The 12,072-nt window shown below is 31.6% G+C and overlaps 8 protein-coding genes across 8 annotated transcripts; 4 read left to right on the top strand and 4 right to left on the bottom strand.

Annotated features, from left to right (window-relative positions):
• Window positions 1-369: 369 nt before the first annotated feature.
• On the top strand, window positions 370-1,140 carry EHI_091670 (uncharacterized protein; the record flags this gene model as incomplete). The annotated part of the gene is made up of 1 exon (XM_644055.1): window positions 370-1,140. One exon carries the CDS (start codon window positions 370-372, stop codon window positions 1,138-1,140), a length of 771 nt encoding a protein of 256 aa, XP_649147.1.
• Window positions 1,141-1,342: 202 nt separating this feature from the next.
• EHI_091680 (uncharacterized protein) lies at window positions 1,343-1,660 on the bottom strand (the record flags this gene model as incomplete). Its single annotated transcript, XM_644056.1, has 1 exon — window positions 1,343-1,660. One exon carries the CDS (start codon window positions 1,658-1,660, stop codon window positions 1,343-1,345), a length of 318 nt encoding a protein of 105 aa, XP_649148.1.
• Window positions 1,661-2,351: 691 nt separating this feature from the next.
• EHI_091690 (uncharacterized protein) lies at window positions 2,352-2,846 on the bottom strand (the record flags this gene model as incomplete). The annotated part of the gene is made up of 1 exon (XM_644057.1): window positions 2,352-2,846. The coding sequence occupies one exon, from the start codon at window positions 2,844-2,846 to the stop codon at window positions 2,352-2,354; it is 495 nt and encodes a 164-aa protein (XP_649149.1).
• A 313-nt stretch (window positions 2,847-3,159) lies between these two features.
• EHI_091700 (uncharacterized protein) lies at window positions 3,160-4,668 on the top strand (the record flags this gene model as incomplete). The annotated part of the gene is made up of 1 exon (XM_644058.2): window positions 3,160-4,668. One exon carries the CDS (start codon window positions 3,160-3,162, stop codon window positions 4,666-4,668), a length of 1,509 nt encoding a protein of 502 aa, XP_649150.2.
• A 20-nt stretch (window positions 4,669-4,688) lies between these two features.
• EHI_091710 (repeat organellar protein, putative) lies at window positions 4,689-8,146 on the bottom strand (the record flags this gene model as incomplete). Its single annotated transcript, XM_644059.2, has 2 exons — window positions 4,689-7,101; window positions 7,242-8,146. 2 exons carry the CDS (start codon window positions 8,144-8,146, stop codon window positions 4,689-4,691), a joined length of 3,318 nt encoding a protein of 1,105 aa, XP_649151.2.
• A 33-nt stretch (window positions 8,147-8,179) lies between these two features.
• Window positions 8,180-9,913, bottom strand: EHI_091720 (uncharacterized protein; the record flags this gene model as incomplete). Its single annotated transcript, XM_001914131.1, has 2 exons — window positions 8,180-8,569; window positions 8,714-9,913. The coding sequence occupies 2 exons, from the start codon at window positions 9,911-9,913 to the stop codon at window positions 8,180-8,182; spliced, it is 1,590 nt and encodes a 529-aa protein (XP_001914166.1).
• A 94-nt stretch (window positions 9,914-10,007) lies between these two features.
• EHI_091730 (uncharacterized protein) lies at window positions 10,008-10,580 on the top strand (the record flags this gene model as incomplete). The annotated part of the gene is made up of 1 exon (XM_001914132.1): window positions 10,008-10,580. The coding sequence occupies one exon, from the start codon at window positions 10,008-10,010 to the stop codon at window positions 10,578-10,580; it is 573 nt and encodes a 190-aa protein (XP_001914167.1).
• Window positions 10,581-10,629: 49 nt separating this feature from the next.
• EHI_091740 (uncharacterized protein) lies at window positions 10,630-11,694 on the top strand (the record flags this gene model as incomplete). Its single annotated transcript, XM_644054.1, has 1 exon — window positions 10,630-11,694. One exon carries the CDS (start codon window positions 10,630-10,632, stop codon window positions 11,692-11,694), a length of 1,065 nt encoding a protein of 354 aa, XP_649146.1.
• Between the last annotated feature and the right edge of the window lie 378 nt (window positions 11,695-12,072).

The following is a 12,072-nucleotide window of genomic DNA, read 5'->3' on the forward strand; positions in this document are numbered from 1 at the left end:
AATTTTTCAATTGGTGAGGAATTAGGGTGAAACAAAGGTGCAGAAATAAGAAGAAAATGTAACATAGAAACATAAAGAAGTTGAATAAACATACAAAAGTCATAGAAAAGTCAAGAAAATGATAAACATCATACCAATGAAGAATAGAAACGAGAATTAAGAAAAAAAAAAGCAACATAGAAGCATGAAGAAGCAAAGAAACATACAAAACAAATAAACAAAAGAAAAGAAAATAGAAATGGCATATCAATGACGGTTCGTAATAAAAATCATAATAATAAAAATATTAAATATTATACATAAAAATACGAATGTCCTATCAATTAATACGTATTACAACGTAATACGTTATTAATAAACAAACTAAAAATGATTAAATGTTTAATGGACAATAATAATAACAATACAAATTATGAAAATAGTATCAACAACGACCAAGTATTACATTACAAATTCGGAAAGCAACACTTTTTCATTGGAGGAAGTATAGGAACGGGTAAAACCACATTAGTCAATTTAATACTTGAATATATGGATTTTTATTCACACACTGTCATTATTAAAGAATTTATTAATTATGATAAAGGAGGCGAAATCAAGTTGCATCATTTACATAATCAACTTATTAGCAACTACGAGTTTCAACAATACGTCCTCGATTGTTACGAAAAACAATTAAATTCTGAATTATACGAAGAAGCGGATTTTGTTTTATGGGTCAGACACCCAATTGAATCACTAGAAATATTTTGTAAAAACAATGATTCGTTGTCAGTCAAAGAAAGAAACCAACTCGATTTAAGAATGAAACAAATGTGTAGAAGATACGGTATACCAAACATCAGAGATAAAAGCGTCGCAGTGTTAAACGTAGATACATCAAGATTGTCAATTGAAATAATACAAGAAGCAATTATTAATACTTATATACATCCAGCCATGTTAGGAATTATGGAAGGAGATTTATACGTATTCTTGTTCTGCGGAGATACAGACACTCAATTTAAAAGAATCAAGAAGAGGGGAAGAACAGTAGAATTAGAACAATATAAAAAGAAGGAAGATCTGTTTAGCTTAAACAACGTATATTATACGTTTTATTCGAATATAATAGAAGAAAAACTAAAACAGTCTAATTAACTAATTATTATCATTTAATATTTACACAATGAAAAATACAGAAGAATCACCAACAATCACTTCATTAGATAAAAAACCGAAACTATTATTAAGAATTTGTTTCTCAATAGCAGCTTCATTCGTTTTACTCATACTAATTATTTGCATTATAATAGCAGAAATATTTCTCAAATTTATAGAATAAATATTAATTAAAAGAGATTCAATTATTTTTCTTCGGTTTAGTTTCATCACGTTGTTTATGAGAACAGTGTCTCATCACCGTTAATATTTTACCATAATCTCGTACAAAGTTCATAGAAGTAATAGCAATATCCTCAACAAGCTCGGCTTCTTTTTCTAAAATTCGTAGATATTTCTCATCGCCTAAAGTAGAACACTGTTCCTTTTCATATAAGTTTTTTAAATCCTCGCATAATTCCTCTATACCGTCTAAATCAATGAAATAGCTAGAAAGATCTTTAACATTTAAATCACTAATATCACACGCTTCAACACGGTCATCAACAGGAATACTCATTTTTATAGATAAAAAAAATATTCCAGTTTAAATATACAACAAATTCATCACCATAAATAAAAACGTCATAAACAGACACAAACAGGCATAACTCAACGCAAACAGACAATACACGTCACCAAACAGACAAAACTATTTACTAAACAACACGTATTCACGCGTATTTAAAGCACTGAAAATTAACAATATTATCAACGTTATGAACTCTTCCCCCTACATAAAAAACGTTTTAAAAGATTTATCCAAGGAATTATCAAACATTATCAAAAGTTTATCATCAACCAATTTGTCTCCTGAAGGAGATAGTCTAATTCATGCTATTGCCATTTGGTTGAGACGCGTCTCATTTATTAACGAATTCAATTACGATGATACGATGCTCAATTATTTGGATTATTTAATAGCAGATGCTCAGGTATTATTAATAGATAATGAAAAACTGACAGCAATTTTAAATCAATTTAGATTTTTCTATACCAGAGAATATGCTATACACTTTAATTGATTAATTTTTATTACTTTTTTTTTTTTTTTTTTACTAATTATCAATTAAAGATTTATTTGATATTCGTATTTTTTTTTATTAACTTATGTAACCCTCCTTCGTCGGGTTTAATTAACTTGATCAAACATTAATATTATTATCCAATTATATATTATTAAACAATTAAAATAAAAGAATAAAAAGTTGTTATTTATCTTTAGTCTCGGCTTTCTTCGGCTTCTTTTCTTCATCGGGGTATTTATTATTCTTAAGTAAAGCTCCATGTTCTTCGTCTTCATCAGCATCTTCATCTTTCCTCTTTTTAGAGTAACGTCTTACCCATTCGGGTAAATCAACTGTTTTCATCTCCTTCTTAACACCCTTAGAGAACTTCTTCTTTACCCAAGTATTGTATGCATTCAAATTGATACCGTTTTCATCCAAGAATTGGGATAAACGTTCACTACGTAAAATACTCTCAAGTTTTGATCTTAATATACGACTTCTCTCTTCGTCATCTTCAACTTTACCCGATGAATTCAATTTCCAATCCATATAGGATGGTTCTTTCATAGTATAATACAATTTTTTAACAAATGTATTCACTTCTGGATCACGTTGGCTTTCAATATAAACATCCGCTATATCTTTGCTCAATACTTCATAATGGATATCGTCCCTATTTCCATAAAAATTGGTCATTAATGTCTTGTTATTAAATTGTATTTTTTACCAGTTTAAATATACAAGTTCCTCTCAATGACGTAATTTCCAACGCATTTCCACGCCAGCAAAAACCTCATCACTTAATATAAATAGAACCATTTTTTTTTCTTTCAAACATTCAATGTCAACAAACCAATTCTCATCCGAGCCTACCAAATTAGATTTTATACACCTCAACGAATCATTAAAGTCTAATAAACCACTACATTTCACCTCCAGATACCTATACCTTACACTATGGGGCGATGAAATAAAGAACAATATTCAATTCAAGGAAGTTGTGGACAGAATGGCAGGAGCGACCAGTAACGTGCAATATGCACATATATCACCAACAGAACACGATGAAATTAATCCTCGTCCACACCAACATATGCTAATAGTATTAAAAAGACCACGTTCCTTTAAAGCCAGACCAATAATTACACATTCTGATGGAACCAGACAGACTTTCTGGTATTCCAGAGTAAATTCATATACATCACGAACAGGCGATATCTCCGCAATAATCAAATATATAACTAAGAAGGGGGAAGGGATACACCAAGGAGATCCAAATAAGAAGGAAGAATTAAAACAAACCTGGATTAACGCCCTGAACGATATGGACTCATATCGAGACTATAAAGAATTAGAACAGAATTTAATGGAGATAAATGCAGAAAAATATATCCAACAAGAGGGACGCATTAAAGCTCGTTGGATGAGGAAGAATGCTAGGAGAATAGACATGGAACAATACACGAAAACGGATCTACTTCCATGGAGAGAAGATATGGAGGAGATTAAAACAATCAGAAAGTGGATAAAATGTGCCTCAGGAAACAAATACCGTATGGGAAATTTATTTATTGTCGGCCCAACAAAGACAGGGAAGACAGAATTTGCTGTCCAGGAAATTTTTATGAAATATAACACGTTTATGTTGCGCGGAGATTCCCTGTTCGATACCTATGACGATGAACAGCATTATAGATTTATTTTATTAGACGATATTAACTATGATAAAAACACAGTACGTTTAATTAAAGCCATTACCTCAACAATAAATAAGAAGACTGTGGTAAATATAAAATATTCAAAAGCAATCGTAACTGCAAGACCGTGCATCCATCTGCTTAATCAGAAAGAATACGAAAACGTTGTAAATTTAATGCGTGAAAATGGAGGATACTCATGGTGGAGAAGAAACTCTTTAACGGTCTTCTTAGATAAAAAGATTTATAAAGATCCACAAGAATCTGATAATCCATCAGAAGATATGCAAGAACAAGAGACTAATTATGACCCACAAAAAGACCTCGAAGAGAAATATACTGCTTTAGAAGAACAGGATGAAGATACAACCATGCAAGAGGATTATACACCAGAACATGTTTCATTCTATAGTAGAATGACAACACTCATGGCAGACCTAGGCTATGACGAAGACTTCTTAACAGAATTTAACGATAAAATAAAAGAAAAAAGAAGAAACAATCGACAATTAAAGAAAATGCTGAGAGAGTCTCAACAAGATAACGAGAGTATCCAAGAAGAATGGAACAATGATTTAGAAGAATACCAATCAGAAAACCCCCTAGGCATGACGAAAGAAGACTTTAAGGACTTTGAAAGAGAAACTATGTCTTCATATGAAAAGCAAAGAAACAGTTACTTTGAAAAACATATGGATTCTTCATCTGATGATTATGATGAAGATTATGATGAAGATTATGAAGACGATGTTATGAACAATCCAATGGAACACAGACCTTTCGGAGGAAAAAATGATAACATGGATATCATCTACGATTAAGAAAAAAAAAATAAATTAATTTATTTCTTTTTATCTTTCACCATTGATACTTTTGTTATTTTTCTCGGTTTCACTGTTTTATCCTTCTTCAATGCATCTTCCCATGCATGTTTATTGATACGTTCCATAGTACGTTTTAGTATTAAATTGTTTCTTTTCGATGCACTCACACGCTTTTCATATTGTCCAATTTCATCGGCCTCAATCATGTTATACACGCCTCTGGGAATAGATTCAGTAATATGCCCATTAATATCAACAACTTCTCTTTCATTTTCTGGATTATCATAATATTTCTTTACTCGTTCTTTTATTCTTCTTCTAGCTTCTTTGTACCACTTCTCATAATCATATTCATTATAAGATGAACGCATCAAATCATTTGTCTTCTGTCTATAATCTGAAGCAATGGGAATAGCATCATATTTAGGTTCAATTTTATGTCTACCCATTATTTCATATCCACGATTTCTTTCTCTCGGTGTAAATGTTTCATCTCCACGTTTGTCAAATCCGGAATTTGAATCAGAAGAAATATCATCTCTTATCATTCTTTTTCTGGGTTGTATTACACTCTCAGAAACATAAGAATCTGCACCACCACGTACGGAAAAACTCTGAGCATATTCAACAAAATCATTAATATTTATACCATTTCGTTCAGCTAATTTATTTGCAATAATCTTAGCACCCGCATTTCTATTATCATTCCAAGAACCTCGTAATTTATCAAAATCATGAGAAGCAACATCCAATTTATAACGAATTTCATCAACATTAGACTTATCATCCATAATACCACTCAAAACCATCATCATACTTTCGTGGAAATTTTGCATATCATTAACAGGAACAACATATTCAGCATTAAAAGACTGAGCAATATTTTCAAATTGTTTCATAATTGCATTAACATTACTTATTACATCTTTATATTGTGCACCTCGAACTTCGTTATCTTTTATATACTTATTAACATCTTTAAAACGAGAAATTAATAATTGGCGAGTATTTTCAAATGCCTTTTTACTCTGTCTCATATCCGGATCATCACTATAAAATTGTTCTTCTCCTGCATTTATTATTTGTCCCCTCTTTTTATATGAATTCATATCGTTTTGTATACTATTCACCAAACTTATTACACGAGTAATTTCTTCCGTTTTACCACTACCAATTTTATGTATTGATGAATTAAGAGCTTTCACTTCACTCTCAAGTATTCTCATTCTTCTAGTGAAATTAGCGGGTTCTCTTTCTTCCAATAAATCTTTAAGTAAATCATTTAATGGTATTTTCATATGTTCAGGTAATCTATTAACAACATCAAAAACATTTTTCCATTCTTCTGATTTCTTTTCTAATTTATCAAGACGTTCTGTATATAAATTGACCTTATCTGTAACAGCATCGAGTTGTTTCAATGAAAATCGGTTCTGTTCAGCAAGTCTTGAATCAATATCCTTAATAATTCCTTCTTGTTTCTTTACATAATCATTAATTTGTCCTAATAAAGCATTTACATCATTTCGATTATATGTATTAGGTAATGTCTGATCAAACCACTTAGCAGCATCATTAACATCCAATTTAGTCCTATAAAGTAATTGTATTTCTTTTTGAAGTTGGTTTTTATATAATTCCAAATCTGCTCTAACAGCATTTAAATTCTCTGGACTTATTGTATTCAAATGTCTAAATTGAGAATTTAAATCATCATATTGTTTAGAAAATACCATTCCCATATTCCGATAAGCATTAGATAGATTCTGTAATTCATTCTCAAAAGCAGGATATTTATCAATTAATCCTCTCATGACATTAACTCGTTCTTCGATATTTTGTAATCTGGAACCTTGTTTTTCAATTAGAGGTTCATAGAAATCTCTGAAAGCATTTAACTCTGCACGAGTAACAAATATCTCATTATTCCTTTCAATTTGAGATACACGACGTTTCAATACCGAATTTTGTTCCGTGAGATCCCTTATTTGAGTACGAACATTACGAGGAACAAAATCACCAAATTGTAATTTTAATTCATTGATCTTATTCACATTTTCATTTATCAATTCTCTATTTTCACGAACCAAATCTTCAACTGTAACAAATCGTTCAGCATTTTGTTTATATTTTTTAATTGCAGACTCTAAACGTTCAATATGATGAACATTTTTAAGATTATCCTGTTGAGCACGTAGAATAGCTCTATACAGACTTTTATTATCATCATCAATCTTTTTCTGTCGTTTATTATTCTCTTTATAAAAACTACCTTCTTCACCTAATCGTTTATCTAATTCCCTACTAACTATATTTTGAAGAGATTCATCTGGAAGTGGTGGATTATAAGGTCTTCCACCAAATTGATAAAACTGTTGTTCATTATCAATGGGTTGTTTATCATATTGTCTGGAAACATACTTTCCAGCACTATTATAATAACGGTTATTTCGTTTGTTATAACTATATTGTCTTCTCCTTCGTCTCCACATCAAATAACCAAATAAAGTTCAATAATCAATTAGAGATTAACATTATGTTCTGGCAATCCATCATTTGGTATTACCAACCCACCGTTAGAATATGCATTGTTAGCATTATCATAAACAGTCTCAGGATTAATTGATGGAGCAAATCCATTAGCAATAGCTCCAACTAAAATATACGGAGGTTGAGCATTAGGAATATTACTAGGTACAACAAGTCCATTATTATTACGAGCATAACCAATAAACCCGGCATAAGGTTTGAATGAATTTTCATCAGTAACAAGTACTTTTCTCAAACCTCTCAATGTAACATCAAATTGCCAATGAATAGTAAGAGTACAAGCATTGGCAACATTAACAGCTTGAGGAGTTTTTATAGCGATAAGTAATTGAGGATTCCATGCACTATACATATTATCCATACTAAGTACATCTCTAGTATTAGTTGTTGGTAAATACATAGACTTTTCCATCATAGATGCTGCATCTAATTGTCTCACTACTCCCCATCTACTACCATAATACAATGTCTTTTCATTTGCACTAGAATAAGAAGAAACAGAAGAATAAGCAGGTAATTGGAAATATCTCGTATTATTAATAACAGCAGTATTAATTCTAACACCATTACGATCCCATGCCGTACATATAGAAGGGAATGTCGCACTATTTAACAACTGATTTCCAATGAATGTCATTTCCATGGATGCTCTGACAGCATTTAACTTGAATTGATCATACATTCCCATATAATTATGAAAATATTGTGTAGAAGTCATCAAAGCAGTGACATTCCTCAACATTGTACCTTCATTTGCACCAACCGGAACATTAATAGAAACATCCTCTTGCATACTAATAACTACATTAGTACTATCTCGTTGCTGCATAGCACTCGCGAAATTACCAAATGCCTGCCGCTTCAAAGTTGTACGTTTTTTATAACCTCTTCTTGGATAATTACGTCTACTAACACGTCGTTGCATCAAATGATTGAAAACAAGATTCAATTAAAAGTTCTAATTAAAGAGTGATATAGTCTTTGAAAGTAATGAAGTAACATTACCGCAAAAATCGACAACTTTATCACCTGCGACTTTCCTCAACCCACCAATTAAGACAGATTCCAAAGCATCTCGACCAGCACTCAAATACGTATTATTATCAATAAACTCCATACCTTCAGAAATACCAGTATAAGCATATCCTACCAACACTTTAGCGGTATTATAACCAGGTACAGCATCAGAAATGACACTTTCAACTAATGGACCAATTACATTCTTAACTCCCTTTTTAACCATATTACATGCATAAGAAGTAATACCCGTTCCTTCAGCAAGAGAGCCAAGAGTCAAGAAAGTATCAACTGGAATGTTTTCAACACCATATCGTTTCAATGCATCCGTCTATGACTCTCCATCACCACGTTCAATAACAAACCCACTAACACCATCCTGAACAAATTGTCCTAAACCATTTAACGAAATTACACTGTCATGAGATGCAACCTCACCAGTCGTTGGATTTCTCCAAGATGACTGACAACGAACAAAATTATATGCTTCAACAATCTCAAGAGGAGATGAACGCAATTGCTTAAATCTCACTGTAATATACCCCATAATTTTCATAATATATGAACCATCAGTCTCAACAGTGGTATTGTCTGCAAGTGCCTGTTTATATGCCTCCTCAAAAACTCCAGCATCTGCTCCCTCAAATCCTCCAACTACAATCCCTCGTCTAACATGGACTTTTATTTTCACATTATCGAGAATAACATCCTGTAAATCGACATTGGCATTACTTAAAATAATTTCCTCTTCCTCTTGTGGTATTCCTTGATTACTAGTCCATGAAATACCACCATCATCAATAAAAGAAAGAGCATCTGTAATATCACCAGCACCAGTAGGAAGAGTAGCTTTAGCACCATACATAATAAAAGGGAAAAAACGTCCATTTTGATTCTCTGGAATAAATTTATATAACTTTCCTGCCATCATAGTAGGTGTTGTCATCATTTTTTCACTAGAAGACACACCAGCAACATCAAGTGATAGATGTAAACTAGCACCAGGCAACTTGCTCTGATATATAAAAGAAGAATAAGAAGAAAGAACATCAAAACTAGGTTCTACATATGAAACACCAGTAGGACTTGGAGTAAAAAAACCAGGAGGAACAGTACGACGACTAGCTAAACCATAAACAGTTGGAAAACTGAGCACCTGTGTGGCAATTACTGCTCCATTTGCACTGGTTTCTGGTTTTCCAATATAAAAATTCGTATTATAATAAATAATAAAATCTCCAGCTCTTCTGTCAGAGAAAAATTCCTTATTAATATCAGCTAATAATTCAGCCGCAGTAATATCCCTCCAATTTGTTCCATTATCTGTACTTACTTGAAGTGAAAGACTCTTTATAAAACATACTTTGAAATTCATTAATGTAGATACTCCTTTACTAACATCACCACAAATATGAACATCCATAATTTTAAATTGATCAAAACAATCACACATTTCTATAAATTGTCTAGAACCAGCAAGCATGGATAAAATCGAAATGGTGTGAACATCACTGTAATCTCTTCCCCCATTATGTCTCATTGCACCTTTCCATTCAGTTGACACTGGAATAGTAACAGTAAGCTCTTGTCTCTGATTACGTTTTGCAATATCGACATTGACTTTAGCTGGTCCATATTTCTTGTGTTTAAATGTTGAATTAGATGAAAAAGACATAAACTGATATTACAAGATCCCAGAGAAACTGAGAATATCAATGAACACGGAAGTGAGTATAAAAGACCTAATAAACACTTGTAATATCCTTCAAATGAATCAATACGACATTGTATTGGAAAAAGAAACAATAACTCTAAAAGATATACCAAGCTTACTTGTAATAAACAGAATAAAACTGACAGGAATTAATCCAGACAATGACGAAAAACAAATACAAATAAATGAACAACCAACTAATCATAAAATCATAACATCTGAAAAGGGTAACACTCAAACATGGCAATCTCTAAACATTCCAACTTCAACTGTGACATTTCTAACAATGGAAGATGACGATGAACATGAAATAATGATTACAGAAGGAAGTGGAATACTCTATGTAATAATGAGCTTCGACTTGAAAACACACACAATCCATTTCGGTGCATACGAAAATCAATGGTTCAATATCACACCTCAAAAAAACATAATAATATTTCCTTATAGATTAAATTATAATGATTCAACTAAACGTTTATTATTAACATTAGAAAGCGGGGGAAGAGAACAAAACTCGGACCAGCAATTCATTGAAATAGACTTGGAAATTAATGGAGGAATATCAGCAGTTTCTCCCGGTCTTTTTGATGAAATTTGGAATAAATACTTCAACAAGGAAGTTTAAACTTTTAATTGACTAATTATTCGATTCATCTCATTAAACATTATAACCAATGGAAACAGAGATAAACCTAACAAACCTCATAAAAACATGCAATAAATCAAACCAAAATTCACTTGAAATAATTTATGAGAAAGAAAAAATTATTCTAACAAATATACCAGATTTGGAAACAAAACAGTCAATAAATACTATAACTCTATCTTCTTATATAACACAGAATGGAAATTATACAATTCAAACACCAACTGATTATGATGGAATAAAAGAAGTAAACCTCAAAGTCGATGTACCTCCTAAAACAGAAGATATGTTAGTAAAATTGATAAACCAGAACGGTCAACAAACCTTCTTACCAGAACCAAATCATACCTTCAGTCATGTTTCAATAACAACAGATGTCAACCCTCCTCTTCAAACACTGACATATACATTTACAAATAACGGAAATTACCTTCTTAAACCAGACGAAAATCATTACGGATTAAATGCCGTCAATGCATCAATAAATGTACAACCTGCACTACAAACAAAAGACATAACAATACAAGAAAACACGACAACAACTTACACTCCGGATTCAAATTACTACGGGTTTTCAAAAATTACCATAACCACGAACATCCCAGAAGAAAAACATACATTCAATAAATTATATTATTCAAATGGAACCACAACCTCTCCAATTAACTATCCTACTAACATAATAGACCTTCCTACAAACACAGAAGAAGCTAGTTGGTCAGAACTCAACATTCCTTACTCTGAAGAAACAACACTCGTAAAATCTAGTCATACACTTAGACCGTTTTATATAACTCTACCAAGTTCTAAAAGCTGCCTTTCGTTAAAATTCGCAAATAATGGGAAATTAGAACCCCGATTCATATTTGAAGGAGAAATCTTCTTAGCTGCGGGGGAAAAGGCATTACTTGTTCCAATACTCGTCGCTAATGCAATAAATTGGGGCAGCATATTCTTTATAGCATCGAACTCTGATGACGAAATGGCACAACAAGAAGATTCATTGAAAATAGCACTCAGAAAAGATACAGCAGCATATTCATATTTGCCAACTTCACTTTTCTCAAACCGCTGGAAAGCACTAGGTAATTAAATTCTTTTGTGAATAATTTAATGTTGTCATTTGTACAGGAAAATAAGAGTGAAATAACAACCAAAGGGAAGTGCATGTAACGATTTCCTGATAACTGATAACATTAAATCGAGCAAAAGAAATCAATAAATTGTGTTATTCAACACACTTTAGTCAGAGAGTGTTTCATAAATAATTCAACACTGACTTTTGAGGTTCAAAATATATATATATATATTTATACTGACTATATATTTTTATTATATTTTATAATATTTTTATTATAATTTTACTATAAATTTGGTCAGTGAGTCAGCTGACCTTTCTATCTTTATTTTTTAGATTTTTTTGTTATCTATTCCATAATTCTATTTATATTTGATTACGTTTCAATACGTC

Source organism: Entamoeba histolytica, genomic scaffold, assembly GCF_000208925.1.
Source record: "Entamoeba histolytica HM-1:IMSS scf_1104750517697 genomic scaffold, whole genome shotgun sequence".
NCBI classification, from domain to species: domain Eukaryota; phylum Evosea; order Mastigamoebida; family Endamoebidae; genus Entamoeba; species Entamoeba histolytica.